Source organism: Epinephelus lanceolatus, chromosome 6 (genome assembly GCF_041903045.1).
Source record: "Epinephelus lanceolatus isolate andai-2023 chromosome 6, ASM4190304v1, whole genome shotgun sequence".
Lineage (NCBI taxonomy): Eukaryota > Metazoa > Chordata > Actinopteri > Perciformes > Serranidae > Epinephelus > Epinephelus lanceolatus.
In genome coordinates, this window is record NC_135739.1 from 27,476,712 (window position 1) to 27,498,004 (window position 21,293).

At 39.6% G+C, this 21,293-nt stretch overlaps 1 protein-coding gene across 2 annotated transcripts in view; it reads left to right on the top strand.

Moving 5' to 3' along the window:
- LOC117254231 (homer protein homolog 3-like) overlaps positions 1-19,802 on the top strand; it is an 82,802-nt gene extending 63,000 nt beyond the window's left edge. For both annotated transcript variants that reach the window (XM_078168882.1, XM_033622356.2), the window contains 4 exons: positions 1,778-1,934; positions 13,313-13,423; positions 14,522-14,602; positions 17,245-19,802. In XM_078168882.1, the coding sequence (XP_078025008.1) occupies positions 1,778-1,934; positions 13,313-13,423; positions 14,522-14,602; positions 17,245-17,430 (535 nt within the window). In that variant the 3' untranslated portion in view covers positions 17,431-19,802. The remainder of the gene's footprint in view (positions 1-1,777; positions 1,935-13,312; positions 13,424-14,521; positions 14,603-17,244) is intronic.
- The last annotated feature ends 1,491 nt before the right edge of the window (positions 19,803-21,293 follow it).

Genomic DNA, 21,293 nt, shown 5'->3' on the forward strand with positions numbered 1-21,293 from the left:
GACCCAATTTTTTTGTGCCATCTAGTGGTAATAAGAGCACAGTACACTAACCTATAGCCCTTTTTAGATAGGAGTTGTCCAAATTTGCAGGAAAGCCCAATCAGTCTTTTTTCAGCATTGGCAGTATGAAAACAAAATCGGGGAGTGCGGCAAAATGCTGTCTACCTGCTTTTGTTTATACAGAATGTGCCTTTTTCGGGCAATGGGGGGCGTGAGCAAGTAACAAAATGTGTTGCTCAGCGTGTGACGTAAACAGTGACGTGGGAGGGAAGCCGCGGCTGGTCAGTCCTTCTGTGATTCTCTCTTAAGTCGGTCCGTCCTTCACAGTTCCCCCGTCATCTGACGATTAATGGCCTCTTCGTTTGCGAGGACAAGGAGGGCGCGCAATTCCTTGTCTCCCCAGTTGCTCAACTTTACAGTGTCTGTCAGGTTTGTGTTTCTCTCTTGCTACTAGCTGCTCTCTAATTTCTGCTATCAGCTGTTTACTGTTTATCCACCACCAATATGACTACCCTACGAGGCAGAAAATTGGGCACCTCGGATCAACTCACCAATCCGGCTCTGTGTGTCTAAACGCTCGCAGCTTGCCGGCAAAATGGCCCAACATTCGCGGATAATCTGGCAGTGTAAAAGGGGCTTATGTAAAAACAAGATGGCAGCCATCTCTGCCAAGTCAGTTTACAGCCGATGCCGACTCAAAAGTGGACAGGGTGTAAAACCTGATCACATTTTATGGTTGAAACTTGTTTATTTATGATTAATAATGTTTGTAGTTTGATGTCAACAAATTTGACCAATTTTAGCAACAGTAACAAGATAAGACACTGTTAATTATGAATTACTTGACACTGTTCGAAGACATTTGGATTTAATTATCATTGACAATGTTTAGTTTTTTTATACTTATTGGGTCCAATTGATCCCAAATAGGTAGGAAAAATTAAAATTGCAAACAAAACAAAAGTTCGGGTCTCATGAGAATATTCCTACTGAAACATGTTTGATTGTGATCTTATAGAAGCTTTTATTGCTGATTTTTCATAGTAGAAAGTGCTACTATACTCAGTTACAGTCATTGTTCCAACTGCAGTGACGGTACAGAGACACTGAGATATGCAAGACTGGGAAACACAGACCAATCAGAGCAGACTGGACTTTTTTGGGACAGGGTCTTTAAGAGACAGGCGATAAAATGGAGACAGAGGAGGAATACAGATGTTCCAGCACAGACAGAATGAGGAAAATGAAGTGTTTTTTTAAACATTAAATCATGTCAGCATGTTCTAGAAGAAACCCAAAATGCAAGTATGAACCTGAAAATGAGCATAATAGGTCCTCTTTAAATGATTAAAATTATAGGTCAAAAAATAAAAAGGTAATAAAAAGTCACATTTAAGGGTAATTTACAAGTCAGCGAATGAATCTGTTTGTGTCAAACTTCTCTGAAAACCTCATTGCTCTTTAAATCAAGTAAATGTCACATCAAATGTCTCCTAACAGCTGGTGCAGCATGATATAAATGTTTCACTTCATTACCTCATTATCCTCTGCATTTTCCTCACCAGCAAAGCTTCTTTCTGACAGTGTAACAGTCGACCAGCATCACGTCTTAAAAGCTGCACTAACCAATATTTTTCATATTAATAGATCAAATAAATATGTGAAATATGAAAGTTCTGATTTTAAAAAAGGGCTCAGATATACTGATAACCTCCTCAGAACCAAGGAAAACAGATGATTCCTGCTTTAAGTTAAGTCTCTGCGTCTGTCCCCTCAGGTCTGTGTGTGAGATAAACCTGGAGGCTGAACTCTTCACCCTGCAGGACAGTAACTCCAAGCTGGTGGAGGCACTGGAGGAAGCCAACAGCAGCGTGGAGCAGTGGAAGAAACAGCTGGCTGAATACCAGGAGGAGACGGATCGCCTCAGAGACCAGGTGATGCACAGAGAGTGGACAAATGAACACCTCATAATACAATATCCCTGCAGCTAATAACGCATGGTGTTTGTGGTCAGGTGTTGATGATTTCACTTAGTGGTCATTTCTGAGGGTGCAGTTTGAAGTGTTACAAAGCAAATACTCTACTTAACAACATTTTGAGAGTTACTCTTGACTCATCTCATCATTTTTAAAGTGTTTGCACTGAGTGTTTGCACCAGCAGTCCAGGTCACAATAAGCAATGATGCACAACAAGCTTTCACAGTATGAGAGGATGATTATTTCCTTATTCTGGGACACTTCAAAGTGTATTATCACACCATGACCAAAGGGATTAAAAAGGCTATGTTTCAATAGTTTGTAATCTGTTTAACCCATTGTTGGCTCAGTTTCAACCGTGAGAGTAGCGTGAAGCATCAGTGTTGTTGCCATGGTTACCTGCAGTTTCAAATACTGTGCCTTGAGTGGCAGTTTTCCAAGTTTTGTTTTTGTTGTATTTTTGCAATCAGAATTGAGGGTCTAAAATACAGGTTCCCAACCTGGGGGTCCTGACCCCCACTAGGGGTCACCAAAGCTTGATAGGGGGTCGCAAGGCCTTTTTAGTTTTAAGGGGTGTAAGAAAACTTTTTAAAAAATAATATACAGCAGTAGTAGTCGTAGTAGTAAATGCTATATCTCTACATTTCATTCATTTCTGTGATAAAAGCTAAATGAGTTTATTTTTAAATATAGATTATTATTCAAGTTGTAAACTTAAAAAAAAATCTTACAGGATAAGGGCACAGTGTAGCTATATTCACAGAGCCTTTTCTCTCTGCTCAACAGCCTTGTCCTGCATTAAAAAAGGTACATAGTTAAAACGACCAAAGAGCTGATAGAACAAGGGTCAGGGAGAAAAAAATAAAATAAGGCTAGCAAGTATAAGTTAAATTAAATTAAATTAAAAGAATTATGTAAAAAAAAAAAAAAGTTCCTACAAATATCAGGAAACCCCATTACTGATGAAGTATTCACTGGATATAATCTGCTCAAATTATTGTTATTGTTATTATTATTAGATTTTTTTAAATATTTAATTAATTTATTTTTTTTACTTTTTATTTTTTTTAAGATAGGAAAGTCTAGCATGAAATTGGGAAAGAGAGAGACGGAGCGACACGCAGCAAAGGGCCTGAGTTGGAATCAACCCACGGCTGTTGTGTACATAAGGTTGCCACAAGCTCACCTGGTAGAGCTGGCGCCCCGTGTACAAAGGCTAAGTCTGTTCAAACTAATCCAAAGTGCTTGTTGTAGGGGAAGTGGGTTCACTATTATAGTTAATTGTACAGGTTATCACTTGCTCTGTACTGTTATTGTTATGCACTGAATGTAATTTGAAATTCCATGATATATGTAATTTAGTCGGGGGTCATCAGTTTATTCAGTGATAGAGAAGGTGTCCTTTAAGGAATAAGGTTGGAAACCACTGGTGTACAAAGATACCGTTTTTCTGGACAGATTTTTGACTCTATGAGATGCATTTAAAATTGACTTGACTATAGCACCACTTCAGAACCACTGTTCCCCTGCAAATTAATCAGAAATAAGTATTTTCTGTTGTCTTCATATAGATTAGTGTCGTAGGAGGTCCAACAGTCAACACTTTAGTCACCAAAGATAATTTAAAGAAATACAAATATGGCAGCTACTTGCATAAAACAGGATGGTTCACCTCAATAAACCTGGACAGACTTCCTGTTTTATTTCACAGTGCTGAGTTAAGTGTTTTCATATCAGTGCTGCATTATGTAATGCTGTGCTTCCTGCCAATCATTTCATACCCAAAGGAGGAAATATGTCCTCCAGCAAATCTCTGCAAAACAAGTCACTCAATAAACATCCCTGTCTTTTATTTAGGGCATCTACACCCACTGCACAGTCATTCTCTTTAGTGTAGTTTAAATATATGTGATCGTTATATGATCATTATACATAAAGATTTTTTTTCAGTATGCATTACTGGGTGAATTATAAACTAGACTTATTTAAAAGGAAGTATGATCAAGGTCATCCATATAGTGAGAAGTAAAAAACAAACTCTTCATTTAAATCAAAGCAGAAACTCAGTGAATGATTTCGCTCTGTTAAACACTTTCCGTTCTTTCTCTCACTATGTGCCTGCTCAGATAGCAACTGGATATTATGCAGATATTTTTTATTCATACATCTACAACTATCACACTAAAATCCCCACATGGACTTGGTCTCTTCCAAACTGCAGATGCATTTTTCATCCAGCCCCGCCTCCTTGGGATATTTCTGTTGACAGGCTTCCGTGATAATCGCAGGGCCAGAACGCAGACATTTCATCTTTAATTTAGGGAGAGAAAATTATGCCCTTGGTCAAGCTTAAAAAGGCATCTTCAGTGTGACAGTGCTGCCGCAAACCGGCCTGCCACGGAACTATTACCACTGGTGACAGAAAACTGGCCCTTTTATTTTTAGCGCACTCTGTGGTTTCATCTATCTCTACGAGACCAGGTGAAGGTTAACCCCCCCCAAACACACACGCAGCTACACACACACACTGCAGCAAAGTCAACCAGGTGGCTGGAAGTAGAGCAGGCCTCTAGGGTTTGGCAACGGGGTGTTGAGGGGGGCAGGGATTTTTTTTTTTTTTTTTTTTTTTTTTTTGGGACAGGACACCCTATACTGCCCACCATCCTCCCCCCTCTCTGCCCCAGTTAGAGGAAGAAGATAAATCATCATAGGTGCAGAAGAAGAGAGGTTGGCTGCTTTTCCCTCCCTCGTCGCACTCTCGGCTTCAGCCATGTTTGTGTTCCACCACGGCAGAGGGTTTATTTTCTGGGTTTCTGGGTTGACTCTGACCTCTTCTTGGTTTTAATGAGAATTAGCAACACATGGAGAGCAATACTTAGTGTATGTCACCGAAGGATACGTGAATAGCTTCTTTTGTACTTGTTCATGTTTGTTATTTTTTTTTGTTTCACTTTTGCTTTTTTATTTGGCTGTGTTTAGTTTTTGCTACATTTGGAATAAAAGTATACGATGCAGATTTGTAAACATGCTCGCCGGTGATAGTGAAAGTAAAACCCCAAGTTAACAGTGGTTTGGCGTTTTTCCGGCACTGTGCCTCTTAGATGCCAGCTGCTTATGGTCTGGCAACCTGGTCGCTACCATTTTTTTAAAGCGGCAATCCCACCTGAGCACTGAAGGGGTACACGCCCATAAATGTCCCATATACATCCCAGAAAATGCAGACTGAGAGAGTCTCTACAGAAAAATACACCGCCACACACTTCCAGTGGGTCATAAGTGATGATTTAGAGCAGGGGTGTCCAAAGGGTCCAATCTGACCCACTGGATGATGTTGCACACCTAATAGTAAAGCACTTGTTAAGGCTAAGAGGCGCCAGGTTTAAGGAGCAGGTTGAACAACGAGTAGCTTTCCTAATGTAAAATGGTTTTTCCACCCTGACCATAACACATCGTTCACTTTAGTTTGGTGTGGTGATGTCAGGACTACTATACAGGATTGGAAATGTACAGAAAAATGCACATGGAATGACAGTGAGTGAGTACCAGACTGACAGAATGTGGAAAAACTGAAAAATATTGTTGAAATTGCACTCATTCGTCTGAGGGCATCACAAACTGTTTGTCATGTATTTTGTAAATGGACGAGCGTTTTTAAAATATACTTCTTTAGACAAAAAAAAGGGAAAATTTGGAGGTGTTTATTATTCATAGGATATTATGTAATGGTTTTACTGGTCCGGCCCACCTGCGATGGAATCAGACTGTATGTGGCCCATGAACTGAAATAAGTTTGACACCCCTGATTTAGAGGGATACTTCTGTATGAGTCTATATATATTGCTTTATTTTTAGAAAAATCCTGCATAGTGTATCTTTAATATCTGTTGTGGGGCCTTTGTTGTTTGAACAACCACAGGGGCCCAAACAAGAATACAAAATAGAACAAAAAGCTAAATAATGAAATACAAAGAAATTTGATTTGCATCCAAAACCCATAGTTCCTACGTGACTGCACTGTTTGCCTTTTTGTTTGTGTTTCTGAGTTTTGGGGATTTATTTTGAGCAACTGTGAATTTTGGATTTAAATCAAATTTGTAGAAACAGAACAAAATTAATTCCATAGATAAACATGGTAAACTCTCCAACTCTGTCTAAAGATAATGAGCTCAGAGAGTACATACCTCCACCAAAGCAGCACAATTATAATTTTGTCAGATAGTTTAGTTAAACTTATATAGGAGCCAGGACAGAATGGTTCTGACCAAGACCATATGTACTCCTAGGAGTGAGGTATATTACTATGGTATAAGAACAAATCCTCACATCTGATGAGCTGAAACCTGAGAATATTTGGCATTTTTTCTCAAAAATAGTTGCCAATTACCAGTAGAGACTATACATTTTCATCCATATTTTAAACAACCAGGGTCCTCATTTGAATCAGCTGTGTCTGCTGTGAAACTAAAGTGAACAAACCTTAAGACATCCCAAACAGGAAGGCACTCCTAATGTAACTTTGTAGAATATAGTGAATAATAAGTTGACAAGCCAGGGTGCTCACTGTTCGACAGTCAACATCTGTTTTTTTCCCCTGCATCTGCATCGATATCTTACTCAGCTCACTGCTTCTAGACGCCTATACTGTGTGTGTGTGTGTGTGTGTGTGTGTGTGTGTGTGTGTGTGTGTATGTATGTATGTATGTACATATATATATATATATATATATATATATATATATATATATATATATATATATATATATATAACACCATTGATTTTTCAATCTCCTGTCAATGTGTTGAGAGTAAAATGTTCCTGGGAACATTAATTTAGAAAAAATCAGATGTTTCACAGGTTTCTTTCTTCATGTATATTTGCATGGAGTTCAGAGACATGGAGCTGGTGCCTCTGGGGACAGTAGCTATCACATACAGAGTGGATATGAAGGGGTTGAGTCCTCTGGGATCATGTGGACCAACCCCCACCCCCTTCTCAGCCAGCGGCGGTTTTCTGAACTTGGCATGCGTCGTGGCGTAACGTGGAATCTATAAAGAGACACTTTGAAATTGTCTGTGAAAATGCAGAGGAGATGCTAAAGGGAGGGAAAGGAAAATGTTGACATGGGAGCAGAAAAACCCTCCCTCCCTTCACGCTCACATTTCCATTTCAGACATTGAGCAGATGCAGATAGAATTGAAATGTAAGAAATAATAAGCGTTGAGAGGATTCCTGCATCTCCAACATCAAAATAGCCAAAACATAAGAGGTCAAGACTTAAGGTATCTGTTTGACTTGCTCTGTTTACCTTTTTATTTTTATCTCAGATTTCTTTAACACTCCCTTATCTATCATACATTGTCAATACAAAGACACAGCATCTTCACATATCAAAGGTTGCAACAAAATCCTATTACCTTTATGTCTGTCTGTAACAATCTGTCAGCTATTTTCTCAAATCAGATAAATGGTTTTGTTTTTAAAATTGTAGAAAATAGAGGGAGGATATCCATCACAATTTCCCAAAGCCCAAGGCATCATCTTTAAATTGCACAGTCCACAGTCAAAACCCAAAGATAGTCACTTTATGTATACAGAGGACCAAACAAAACCAGCAGATATTCACATATGAGAAAATGGAATTGTGCCTCATACAGTAACCCAGTGTTTCCCGTACATTGATTTATTTAATCTTGTTTCATTGTATTCATCCAGCCCCTCCTTGCTCAGCTCTTTCTCTCTCTGTTTATCAAACCACAAATAAGACAAGAAAAAGCTACTTAGCTGCTGCACCGTCCCTCTACCTTGTTTTCCGCTGCTGTGGACTGTATTCCCAGGAGGAGAGCAGGCAGCAGCTCTGAGATGGACCTTCGGTTGGTGGCTGTAGCAGCTAGAATTCAGCCACACACCCTTAAGGCCAGGTGTTACAGGGGGCTGGTGGCCGGTGGCAGTGCTGGGTCTAACTTGTGTAATGGCAGCAACAGAAAGTTTGCTGATCCAGTGGTGAGGTTGGGCTGTCTATTTTCCTGCTTTGCAGTGTAGGCAGTTGTTGCCAGTGCTGGAATAGCAACTTTCTCTGCAGGACTCTTTGCCATTAATTCAGGCTTTCACCAAAGGGAAGTGCATGTGGATCTGCATTTGAAGAACAGCCAATCAGAATGCCCTCTTTCTGAAAATAGTCTCTGATTGGAAAGAGCCTTTCTTCCTGGGCTTTTAGATTTTCTAAAGTCTGAAAACAGAGCCAAGAAGAGGTGCAGAAAACTAGAAAAGTATTCTCTCAGTCCACTTGAATTACAAAATGCTGAAAGGTTATTACGGGATTTTTGCCCAATGATGCCAAAAATAAGCAACCTGCCCCAGGTTAATAATTTCAGCTTTATATGGCGCTGTGATTTCAATTCTTACGCTCGTCACAGCTCAATATTTCGCCAGCAGTCAAGAGATTTAAGATTATTCCAGTTATTATGAGTAGGGATGCACAATAATATTGGCAGATGTTGGCTTTAAAATGCACTGTCAGAATCGGCCAACATGCTTTGTCTTAATTTGCACAATGAATATTACATACATTGAATAGTATTGTATTTCATGTCTCCATCTGCTGGGGGGCCATTGCAATAAGAGTATGTGTGCATAATATGATGTTAAATCCACTACAGAAGAGACTTTATGATCAGTAAAATTAGATAAGGAAAAAAGCAGAGATATCGGTATCAGTTATTGGTCAAATGAGTTGTTACATATCAGCATATCGGATATCAGCAAAAAAAATCCAATATTGTGCATCCCTAATTATAAGTAACTGTGTGTAAAAGATGAACAGCCCTAGTGTAAATTAGCAAACAAATGTTTCACCCATCAGCTTTGATCACATTTGAAGTCTGGTCCTACCACAGCAGCTGACAGTAATGAGTCCACACTGACATGCACAGGCACATTTGATCCATTTAATCAAATTAACGCAGGACTGTCCTGTAAACCTTTTTTATATTTAATTATCTTAATGGGAGGACTGTCGGATTAGACCTAATTATTCAACACACAGATTTATGAACAACACGTCCATTTTCTAGCTCATATAAACACATTGTTGAGATTTATTTATCTTATTAAACTCTGCAGAGGTCAGTAGAGCCATGGCAGATGTAGAAAACAAGCAACGTGATGATGTCATATGAGTCTTATCTGTGTTTATATGAATCTATATAAACCTTGTTATCAACTAATCCTGTTATTGTACTTTAAGCTGTGCAAACTCTCAGGACACAATTAGATTATTGTCTTAATCTGATTACTCCCAGAGCATGCAAAAATTGTGCTATATTATTTTTCTTTTGAAGGCCCAGTGGCACCCCGAATCTCAGCAGTGTCAGCACCTTGAAGATACACAGTGAGCCACAAACTTTAAATCACATCATGTTCAGACTTCAAAGGCTGAACCGATTGTCCTTGTTTAGTTAAACTGCCACTCACCATCTCTAACTTTTCCATTAATATGTTAAACACAAGGAAGTGGGTCAAATGGGGAAATTTTATTTTTCATGATTTTTCACAAGGTCACATCGCTCCGGCAATTAAAAAAAAAAAAAAAAGGCTCTCCAAGGCGAGAGAGTTTAGCACTGTGACCACTGGCAGTAAAGCTTTTTTCCATAGAGGCATCATAGTTGGGTGCTGGTATTGTGTGTGTGTGTGTGTGTGTGTGTGTGTGTGTGTGTGTGTGTGTGTGTGTGTGTGTGGAGATTGAGCAGAGATTAGAGAGAGAATGAATCATCATGTGTAGATGGATATGTGTAGGCGGGTAGGTGATGACCCTCTGTTCTCCTCATTTCCATCAGTAGTAATCATCAAACTTAAGTGTATTTGTGTGACCATATTATTGTGTTTATACGCTGATGTTCATACAAAAAACCCTTTAATGCTAGTTTCGCTGGTTACCCTGTTTTTGCTGGAGCTGAAGGATCATGTGTTGTTCTCTGTATTTATGAAATTACCCCATATATTAGGTTTATACAGCCTTTTCAATGCTTCTCATTGGACAGCTGCTAAAAATGAGACCCCAGTACTTTTTCTCATTACAATGGGTTTCTGTTTACCCTTGTTTTTTTAGCAAGCAGATTTTTGTTTCTCGTGTTTGCCCATCAGCAAATTATGGAAAAACCTGATTACATATTCCCATGAAACCTGGACTGATCAGCTTCAGACTAAATTGCTTAGATTAGATTATAAAACTTAATCAGACAGAGACTCCTGATTTCTTTTTTTTTTTCTTTTTCTTTTTTTTTTGGGCCCCACAGGATCAATTTAAAATCAATTTAACATTAGAGGAACTTTGTGCTTGAGTGTAATAGCAAGATAGAGTTGTTCAGCATTGCTGAAATTCATGGTTTTTATATGTATCGTCTGCTGCTGACTTTCATCAATCAGGCTCCGAATGAAAACTATGTCGCGTTGTGTTTTGTGCAGTATTATATTTAACATAATCTCTGTAAACAGAGCATATGTAGAATCTGTCTGCAACGATATAAGATTTTGGTATCAGAAGTGATCTGATTTCCATTTGTAGTCTGAATAATATAGATCAGTCACATTTGAGCTACAGGTGAACAATCTGCATGCACGCACTGAGTGATATGCAGTCTTTGAACTTATTGGCTATAGTCTGACGACGATTTAGCTCTTTATTCTTTATGCTGGCAATAACTGTGGCCAGAGGCATTATGTTTTCAGGATGACTGTCCGTCCCTTTCTAGTGAACAGCATGAGGAACCCCTTAAGAGAATTCCTTCATATCTGGCACAAACGTCCACTTGGACTCAATGATGAACTGATCAAATTTTGGTGTTCGAAGGTCAAGGTTAATATGTTCTTGTGTCCATCTCATTCTCTTAAACGTGATATATTAAGAACATCTTGAGGGCATTTCCTTAAATTTAGCACAAACGTCCACATGGATTTAACTATGAACTGATTAGATTTAGGTGGTCATAGGTCAAAGGTCAAGGTCACTGTGACCTGGTACATCTCATTGTTGTGATCACAATACTTCAAGAACACTGTCAGGGCATTCCTTCTAATTTTGCACAAACATCCACTTGGACTGAGCAATGAACTGATTTGAGTTTGGTGGTCAAAGGTCAAGATCACTATGACCTTGCATGTGTCTCATTGTCGTGAATGTCTTAATCCCTCAAATTTGGCAAAAAGAAAACTAATATGGATTCGGTGGTCAAAGTCTAAGGTCACCGTGACCTTACAAAACATGTTTTTGGCTGCAACTCAAGAATTCTTGCACTAATTATGGCAACATAAAACACAAATGTCTAATACGCTCAAATGATAAAGTGATTTTATATCCAAAAGGTCAAACGTCAGCTTCACTGTGACATCATAATGTTCTCTCATAACTCAGGAACAGAAGGGGAAACATTTGGTCCAGTACTACTGAATTTACCTTCAGGACTCTGATTCACCTTCATAACCATTTCTGGGCTTCCTTTAATATGATTTTTTTATGATGCCAAAGTATCACCTTGTGGATATTTTGTCTTTGAGCAAAGTCAGTGTCCATCAAATGCATGCAGGGCATGTTCAGCCACAATCCATTTTCTCTGAATTAATAAGACAGACATTGGTCGAACAGAAGGGGAGACATTTGGTCCAAGGGGAGACATTTGGACACTCATCTTGGGTGTCCATCTTTAAACTGTGCTGATGTATAAATCTTCTTTGCAGCCAGGTTGAAGAAGTGTCTGAAGCATCCATGTTTTAGAATATGTAGCCTGTGTGCGGCAACATCCATATTTGAAACATTATCTACCGTCATGGTTGTATATGACTCTGGACAGACATGAATATAAACTGTAGCGTAACTGGTTCACGGAGGCATACCACAGCATATTTATCTGCATTTGTGTGCAGATATCTGTTGACAGAGGTCAGCCAAAATTACTGGTGCATAGCAGAGGAGGTCTTCGCCTGGATATCCACTGGCTACACCAGAACCCCCGGAATATTGGCAGTTGCCCCCAGAGGCTTATCTTTGTTAGACCGATAGCCGATGCGTTCCAAGTTCTGTTGTCAGAAATATAAATTTATTGATATATTTTGATTCTGAATATTTGAAACGGTTTCAAAACTCATCCCAGTACCAGCTGGACTTTCTCACACTCTTCTGTTGTTAATGTTTTCTACAGTCATCCTTCTGTTCTTTTGCTATTTACCAAGAAAAGATGAGTCATCATTGTCATGTTGTAGCCTTGTTAGATTTATCTTTTAATTAAAAAATAATGTATGGCCTTAATGTCAGTTTTCCCCATGGTATCAAAAATTGTATCAAATATTGATTTTATAGAAGACATTGTATTCAAGTTAGAAATTCCAGTATCGTGACAACCCTAGTTCCAAGATTGTATTTACCATGACTTGTATACTCTACTGGTGCTAGTTCAACTGCACCTACTCCAAAGACCACGTCCCTCCAGTTCTCCCTGACTGCTGATAGCTCCCAGCCAAATTTTGAATAATGCTCTCACTCTTACCTGCTCCAAGACTCTCAATAACGTAGCTCTTGCCTTCCTTCCATGATTTCCTTCTCCAGTCCACAAGCTTTTCTTTCGTAGGATGGCGAAGGCAAGACCTGCCCTACTCTCCATCTGACTGGCTTGTACTCATCGCCTTTGTTGTTTGGGTTAGTTAGGTTTAGGAAGCAGGGTTGAGGTTAGGGTTAGGGTAAGAATGTCAGGGTAAGCTAGTCAGAGGCAGAATAAGGCAAAGAAGGGCAGGTCATGCCTTTGCTATTCTTGGAAACAGAAAATCCACTTCCAGTCTACCCTTTCCTGTTGCCTCAGGTCCCTTGATGCCAAACCTGGGATGATGGGGCCTTTTCAGTTGCTGCTCTCTCTTTCTGGATTTCTTTACCTTAAGTAAATCAGCCCCCACTCTTTCAACATTCAAAAGATCTCACTAAACCAACCTGTTTCAATCGTCCCTTCCTTCCTAATGCTCCCCAAACTCCTGGATTTAACGTTATTGATGTAGAAATGTCAGTCTGTATGTTGGTCCAACACAACTGAGACTGAAATATTTCAGCAGCTCCGAGAGAATGAATCCCCCTGACTTTGGCGATCCCCTGACCTTTTCATGTGCACCACCATGAGGCTTAAGCTTGTAGCTTTGTGTTCTTATGTTTTAATAAAGATTTGATGGATTGAAGTACAGCCTCAAAGGGTTAGCATGGCTAGAAACTCTCAGTCTTCTTATCTTGGGAAACGTCTGAGAAAACTGAAATGTGCTTTCTAAATTAGATTTATATGTATTGATTGTGTGTCTGTGTTCCAGGTGGCAGAGCTTGAGGCCCAGCTGGGACATCCTGCTGCTAGTCAGACTGCTAGAGAGGAGCTGAGTCGGTCACTGGAGGAGCTGGAGGCCCTGCTGAGCGCCAAAGATCAGGCAAGACATCAGTTCACTTGACTGCACACTGTCCGAACCCATTTACCATCTTAAAGAGAACCCCTGTGTGGAGAGCTAGCTTATACATACACCAGTGCGCTCAATGTATTACCAGTAATCACTTGGACATTTTTGTTTTTGGTTTGGGAAAATGGAGCCTCAGTGTCCATCTGATATTCATTTATATTTTGGAAGAAAAAACACCTGGAAACATTCAGTAAAATGTTACTAAGTAAATGTATTGAGCCAGGAGAGCTGGAAATGTATAAGTGCCAGTTTGAGTATTTTTTCCTCAAAACCATCTTCACGGCTTTTAATGAGATCTTTCTGGTTCAATAATCTTGTTTTTCTCTGAAACAAAAGATAATTACTAAACAAAATGTTGAGTAGAGAATGGGCTTCAGGGATTTTACTTATGCCCTTCCAGTGTCTATTTCTACAAAGTCGCTAATTTATCTACGACGCATTGTAATTCTTCAGACAAAGAGAGCTTTGATAAATACCACAGCTTTCCAGGCTTGAGACAAGATGTAGATGTCCAGAGCTGCCACCTACATGTTAAGTGAAGTTAGGACTCTGATTCACCTTCATAACCGTTTCCGGCCTTGCTTTAATATGATTTTTTATGATGCCAAAGTATCACCTTGTGGATATTCTGTCTTTGAGCAAAGTCAGTGTCCATCAAATGCATGCAGGGCATGTTCAGCCAGAACCCATTTTCTCTGGATAAATAAGACGGACATTAAAGTGAAATATTCCTTGAAAGCAGCTCGCTGCTGTCCTCCAGCCTGATTAACATAACCATGTCTGTCACCTCATCTAAATACATTTCACTTTTGGCAACAGGAATCTTGCAAGGTCACGGTGGCATGTTTTCCCAGGGGCTGAGTCAGCCTCCCCAACAACATCAAGGTGTCTCAAATCTTATCACCAACGTGGTGAATGATAAATGAGTCTGCTTCTTTTAGAGCCACATTAAGTATTTTTGGTGCAAATGCTAAGATGAATGTTCCGTGTTCTGATAAACAGGGGTGGTGGATGTGTGGGAAGGCGGTGTGGACGTGGTGTTGTGACAGTTTGAAATCACTTTGTTTTCAGGAAATTCACAACCTTCAGAGCAAGAAGACAGATGTGGGCGAGCTGGAGAAGGAGAGAGAGGAAGCCATGCAGAGACTCCAGGTAAGATGATGACAACTGGCTGAGCGTGTTTCCCTCTTCTGTGAAACATCACGTTGCAGTAAACTTCACTTTACTTTACAAGTGTGTTAGTGGGAAAGGGCCTATACTGTACCTCATACAGGCTCTATGGTAAAAGAACATACTTAAAGGGATAGTGCACCCAAAAATGAAAATTCAGCCATTATCTACTCACCCTCATGCCAAGGGAGGCTCTGGTAAAGTTTTAGAGTCTGCACATCCCTTGCGGAGATCGTGGGGGGAGCAGCTAGCACACCTAATGGCTGACGGCGCCCCAGACTAACGTCCAAGAACACAAAATTGAAACCACAAAATATCTCCAACATGCTCATCTGTAGTGATCCAAGTGTCCTGCAGCCCCGACATAAAAAGCTGTTTCGAAAAACGTCATTTGAACTCTGTTTTTAGCCTCACTGTAGCCTGTAGCTCTGACTGCTTCTCTGTGTTCCGTGCTCACATGTGCGCGCTTGCATTTCATTTTATTAAAATGTGCATTTGCAAAACTTAATGATGTATATAACAAACGATCAATACCTGGCATCTGTGTATCGATACAATATTGCCACACAAAATATCGCGATACTATGCTGTATCTATTTTTCCCCCACCCTTATTAAATGTAAAGCTGTACATTGAATACACAATTTAAAAGTTGTACAAAAGATTTGCCATTTAATAAACAGCAATGTACAGCAAGAGAAAGAGTGACAACAAATGAACTAGAAGAGGGGAAAATGAACTCATACCTGATATAGATTGCTACGCTATAAAAGCATTTGTTAGGCCAAGCTGCCAATTCCCCAATGATTTCATTCAGTGAATAGACGTCAGAGAATATCTTCACTGAAATAGTCCTTAGGAACCAACATTTTCCTTTCTATGTGACTGAGATCGTTCAGTAATAAGAAAATTAACAAAATAATACAAACTAATTACATTTGCTGTGAAATTTTAGTCTCTGCGTTAAGGAAAATATCTTCTAACCTGATTAGCAGTTGGAATCCTGCGTATTTTTTTTATTAATCTTCTACATTTTTTGTTTGTTGCTTGTCTTTATATATTCCTTGAGGAGAGGATGAGTGTATCAAGGTCTTAAGAAATTCTAACACTTTATAGACAGACTGTTAGCAGACCTTTTCGAGGCTACAACTCAAAACCTGATGAATGGGACTGGTTGGTGATACAGCTGCACAAATTGGTTTTGCTCACCTACATTTTTCTCGTAACTTAACCTCATAGAGCTTGTTTTATACGACAGAAAGGCAAGAAAACAGCTTCATTGAAAGGGAGGGAGATAAAAGCATTTCACCTTCAGAGACATTCATTTGTTTGTTCTCCATTGATGGTCACCAGTTCAGTCTTTAAAGGATTTTCTTTTCAAGTCAGCTTTACTGATTTCTACTCTGCAGATATTCATAGCAGAAATGTTCATGGTGTCTTTTGATGTTACTGATGTATCTGGTTTTGTTGTATTCACCATATTACATTTCTTTTTTATATTTTACAGCGTTCATGTTGTTTTCTGTTGTTCTCCAAACCAAACTGAGCCACCCAGTCGATTAATGAAAAATCAAACCACTGATACTGTACCTATGAAAGAGGCAGCACAGACCTGCAGCAGAGAATCAGTACAGGAGAACTGAGGGCTTCAAGGAGAAAACAAATAGTACTGAGTCTCCATACTAATGCGGATTATACCTAATACATATTCCATTGCCTCCTTTATCAGTTTTAGTTGTGAGTCAGTTGTAAGTTATCTATATTCATATTTGACCTTTGCTGTCCTTGTGTTTATTCCATATCTATTCATTTGGCGTACAATATAACCTCATCAAGCACAAAATTGCACATTTGAATATGCGATATAAACAGTTTCGAGTAAATTATCCCGATGACATTCTCATTAAACTTTACTGCAGTCAGCAGCCACACGAAGAATGAAGAATTTACAGGCATTTAACTGCCAACGTGCCTTTAAGCAAGATGCTCTGCTTGTACCTGCTGTGTTCTGTGTCTCAGTTTGAATGTGCAATTTTAGTCTTTGTTACTGTTTGCATCTGTACTATAGATATGGTATAGAAATGTAAACATACAGTGGGAGAAATTTTACCAATAATTACATTCAGTTTGCAGTTAATCAGCCAGCTCAGAGAACAATTGTTTCTCCTTCCATAACCAAATTTGGCCAGAATCCTGCCAGATCATTTGGCTGAAGTCACGTCATGATAATAAGTCTATGTCAGGTCACGTACATCATATAGTCACACATAAAGGTCATCTACAACATAATGTCAGGTTAATTGGTGATTCAAAATTGGCTGTAGGTGTGAATATGAGTGTAAGTGATTGTCTCTGTGTGTCAGCCCTGCAATAGTATGGCGTCCTGTCCAGGGTGTACCCCACCTTTCACCCTCCAGCACCCCTGCAACAGCGAGCAGGATAAGTGGTTACGGAAAACGAATGAATGTCCTCCAACAGATTAATTTAAGAGTGCTGGTTGTTCACACTAATGTCACAAAATAATATGAGAAAAGCATAAAATTTTGTCACCAACCCACACAGAAAATATCCAGAAATACATCTAGATGAGAAAACTGTATTAACAACAATTCATGTTTCTGCAGGATCTGGAGAGACGAAACCACGACTTGGAGGATCGGGTCCAGAGTGCTGAAAAGACACTGGCCGCCAGTCAGGAAGAGCAGAACCAGGCGGAGGTCGAGGTCCGACGCATCATCAACGTTCTGGACGTCAAAATCTGCGACCTGAACGAGCTGAGACAGAGCCTGGCAAAACTCATCGACAAATAGCCACAGCAGCAGTTGGGCTGCATCTCCACAGTCGGCACAGGTTCCAACCATGCGGCCTTGATTTGTGTTTTACTGATTTATCAGCGGAGCAGCAATCAAAGCAATATGGAGGAAAACATACAGATGTTCACCTTCATGGATCTGTTTTTTTAAGATCAGTGCAGGCAAACAGGCGTCAAAAACCTCTTAAAGGTGCTATGTGCAGAATAAAACATCAATATCACCTTAATACTGCAACCGTATTATAAACAGTTGGCAATGTGGTCTAACTGGATACAACCATTATTTTTCTATATCATAGTTCCCAGCAGCTGCATGTCCTTGAGCCCCTGAAGAGGATAATATAATTTTTACACCATCTGCCATCACTGAGCACTCTTTACAGCTTTAGATCAATTTGCTCTGGAAGAACAGCGCCCTCCACCTCTTTTGAGTGCCATTGCAAGTCAGTGTATTTTGCCTAAATCTGACCTGGTGGTTTTCAATGTAAAATGTGGATTAGTGGCTGCTGGGAGCTAAACATTTTTTCAGTAATGGTCTCACTTGTTGATGGTAATGATACTGATGTCTTAAAAGGACTGAAGAAATGATTTATTGATAGCAAACTCTACTTAAAGCACCTTTTAAAAAGAGGACTTGCACCGAAAGTGGTTTGCTATTTTGTAAAAGTGGACATTTGCAACTCGTATCAAATGATTTTTTTTACTTGTTAGTTTATTTTTGTGTGATGTATCTTTATTTAACACAAAGCAGGCAATCTACTTGTGTGTGTGAGAGTATACTCTCTTACTGAGTTAAGAGGCAAGGGTGGCAGTAAAACTCAGAAAGAATCAAAAGATAATGGTCTGGCGGCATTTAATAAAGCCAGTGTTGCTGTGTTTTCCTGCAGAGGTCTCAGCCATTCAACCGTGGCTGAGCACAGACAATAAAACTGCAGCCCTGTAACAGCAGCGCTCGCATCAGGACTTGAAATGGTTGAAAACTAATTTTATGGACAATAACATTTATATACTTATACTAAACATAAATATTTGATCATAATTCTGGACATTTGGTTTATAGAAAGAGCAAAGCGACTGTGCATAGATGTTTTTTTCAATGGGGTTTGGCAGAAGGCTGACACATAAAAACTCATAGCCTAAGGCTCACACTTAACAGTCCTGTATGACTCGGCTTTTAGGAATGCATTTTCTTAGGTTATTGGTAGATCACAGAAGTCAGCGTGAGTAAGACAAATATACAAAGACAGGCTATACAAGTGAACAAGTGTCTACTTTTACAGAATAACAACCCTTAAGCTCATGTTGGTGTCATCCTTCCTTCAGCACTGTGGAGATGCACCCAGTAGGAGTCAGGATAAGGACACATTGAGGCAAAGGTCTTGAATAAAGTCAGCTCTGGTTCACCATCAGCAGCCTGGACTGGTCTCACACCAGCCAGAACATCAACAAACTCAGATGCAACAACCTGCTCCCATTCTGTCCTCTGAGGATCGCCAGCGTACGACCTTTTTTTTTTTTTTGGGTAGCATTTCATGAGGACTGCTCTTTTCTCACCACTTTAGATTATTCATGTTCATTAACAGTTACTCGCAGTCATGATGGGAAATGAGACATGGCTACCGGCCAGATCTCTGCTCGGTTTGTCCTCTCCACCAGGCCACTTTGACAGGTAGACGAGTGATTGAAGGAGAGGTCCAGATGCGTCGCTGTGGCCTGTGGACAGTGATGGTATTTTCTCACTCTGTCGAATTGAACCTGAGATTGCACTTGATTATGTTTGTGCCAAGTCTGATTTTGTTTACATGTGTCAGTGTTCATGAAATGGTTTATGTACTTTTTTCTGTGTTGCTCAACACTACCATTTACCATAATAGTAATAACAACCCTAGAAAGAGGCTCAGCGGAGCTGCAGAGCATAGATCACTATGAGAGCACTGCATGAGCTCTGCAGAAGCCCCGTACCTGCCAAGGAATGTGAAGCTGTGTGTATGTGTGTGTGTGTGTGCACAATACCTAGCAGTGTGCAACCTGAGAGTTAAAAAGCACAACTGCAGTAGTTTTAGTAAAATAGGTACTTAATTGACTTGTCTGTCAGCTTTGTATATGAAGTTCTGATGCACATTATCTATTGATCTTTGCTTCTCGCCCCCTGATGAGTTATTGATTTCTTCATATGACAGTAATATGGGTACAGATAAGGTGCAGTCTATTGCAGCTGATGATGCAGTAACGGCCAGAATCATACTAATATGTCAAAATGTGATTTAGGTCATTACAAGGTGCAGTCTGCGATTCTGATCCAATCATGTCTCATCACGGTCCACTTGCTGTCCATTCTGTGTGCGCCAAAAAAAAAAAAAAAAAAAAAATCAGATGTTCATACACGGCCCTGGCTTTGTTAATGGGGAACAAACAAGGTGGCTTGGACCGAGGCAAACAACACTATTCCAGCCAATCAGCAATGGGGCGTTTGTGCTTGTGCACAGAACAAGGTGAAAGACAAAGGGATGGTAAATCTGGCACATGATGGAGGGGGAGTATTTGTTTGGGTGTTGAGTTCATATAATCTTTCTCCAGAATCGCAGACCCCACCTTCAGTGTAATAAACTAACAGATAATGTACTAGCACCCTGTTATTAAAAGTACAGTAATAAGTTATACTTACTTACTTACTTGTTACTGCATTAAGAGGTTATGTTCTACCTTTTAGTCATATAAGATTGACGTTTCCTCATTTTGACAAGTTACTACACCATCTGTAAATTCTGACGTCAGCTGCTACACGCAAGCATCACTCAATTAGCAATAACGTTTCTAGCATAGATGCCTGTTCATAGTAAATACAAGTAATTTGTAGATAATGAGACCTCTGTAAAGCCTGTTCTCCTCTATTTTAACAGAAGTGCTTTTTTCCCCACAACTGGTGTTTTTTTTCTGTCATGGCTTGTAATCTGACATGGCTCTGTCAGATTACAACAGACTGCTCCCAGCCTTTTGTCAAGCATGAGGAAAATGCAGCAGCCCCTCAGCGCTAAGCTCCTGGCGGTTGATGTCAGAAACACTTTGCTTCACAACAGCCTTGTTCCAGTGTATCATTAATGCACAATAACACTGTGTAAATACATTAGCAGTAGTTCCTGTGTACACAGAAAAGGGAGGTAGAGAGATTAAATGTAAAAGCCAACTTCCTCCCTGGTGTCTAACCTCGCTTTTGAGAAATTTTGGGGACAACAGAGAGGACATTTTGTTCCTTTCACCATTAATTAAGTATTGCATTATTGTACTTAAAAAGGTGTAAGTATTAAGGGTACACTATACAATCAGCTGTGTTGCTATTTCTTATAGAACGTGAGTAAGATCTTTAGTATTATTGTGCATTTACAACTAATTTGAGGAGAAATCCATCTTATATTTGAGACTATTTCAGGGGCAATGTTCATATTCTGGTGAAATACGCCCATCCTGGATAGCAAAAACACTTGTACTCCCTATAGAGTGATCTCAGAGTACACTTTGGGAAAAGTCTCCAGCTGAAGCATAAATACAACAAAACCCTACAATAAACAGCAATAAACAGAATATATTTGAGTAACTGTGGGTGGATTCCTCCTTAAATACACTGAAATAAGGCTTTCTGTTACAAGCTACAGCTACAGCTACAAGAGAGAATGCAGTACCAAAGATGCACCACTGTCACACTAAAGCCACATCAACTGGAATAAACACACGACTTCTGCATGATGCTCAGCGTTCATCTCAGATATTTTATATTCTGCTTACGTTTGGAGTTACTCATTGTCTGATATTCGACCTTTCAGTACGACTCAAAATACCTCAGAATACTTAAGTTAGTTCAGGTTA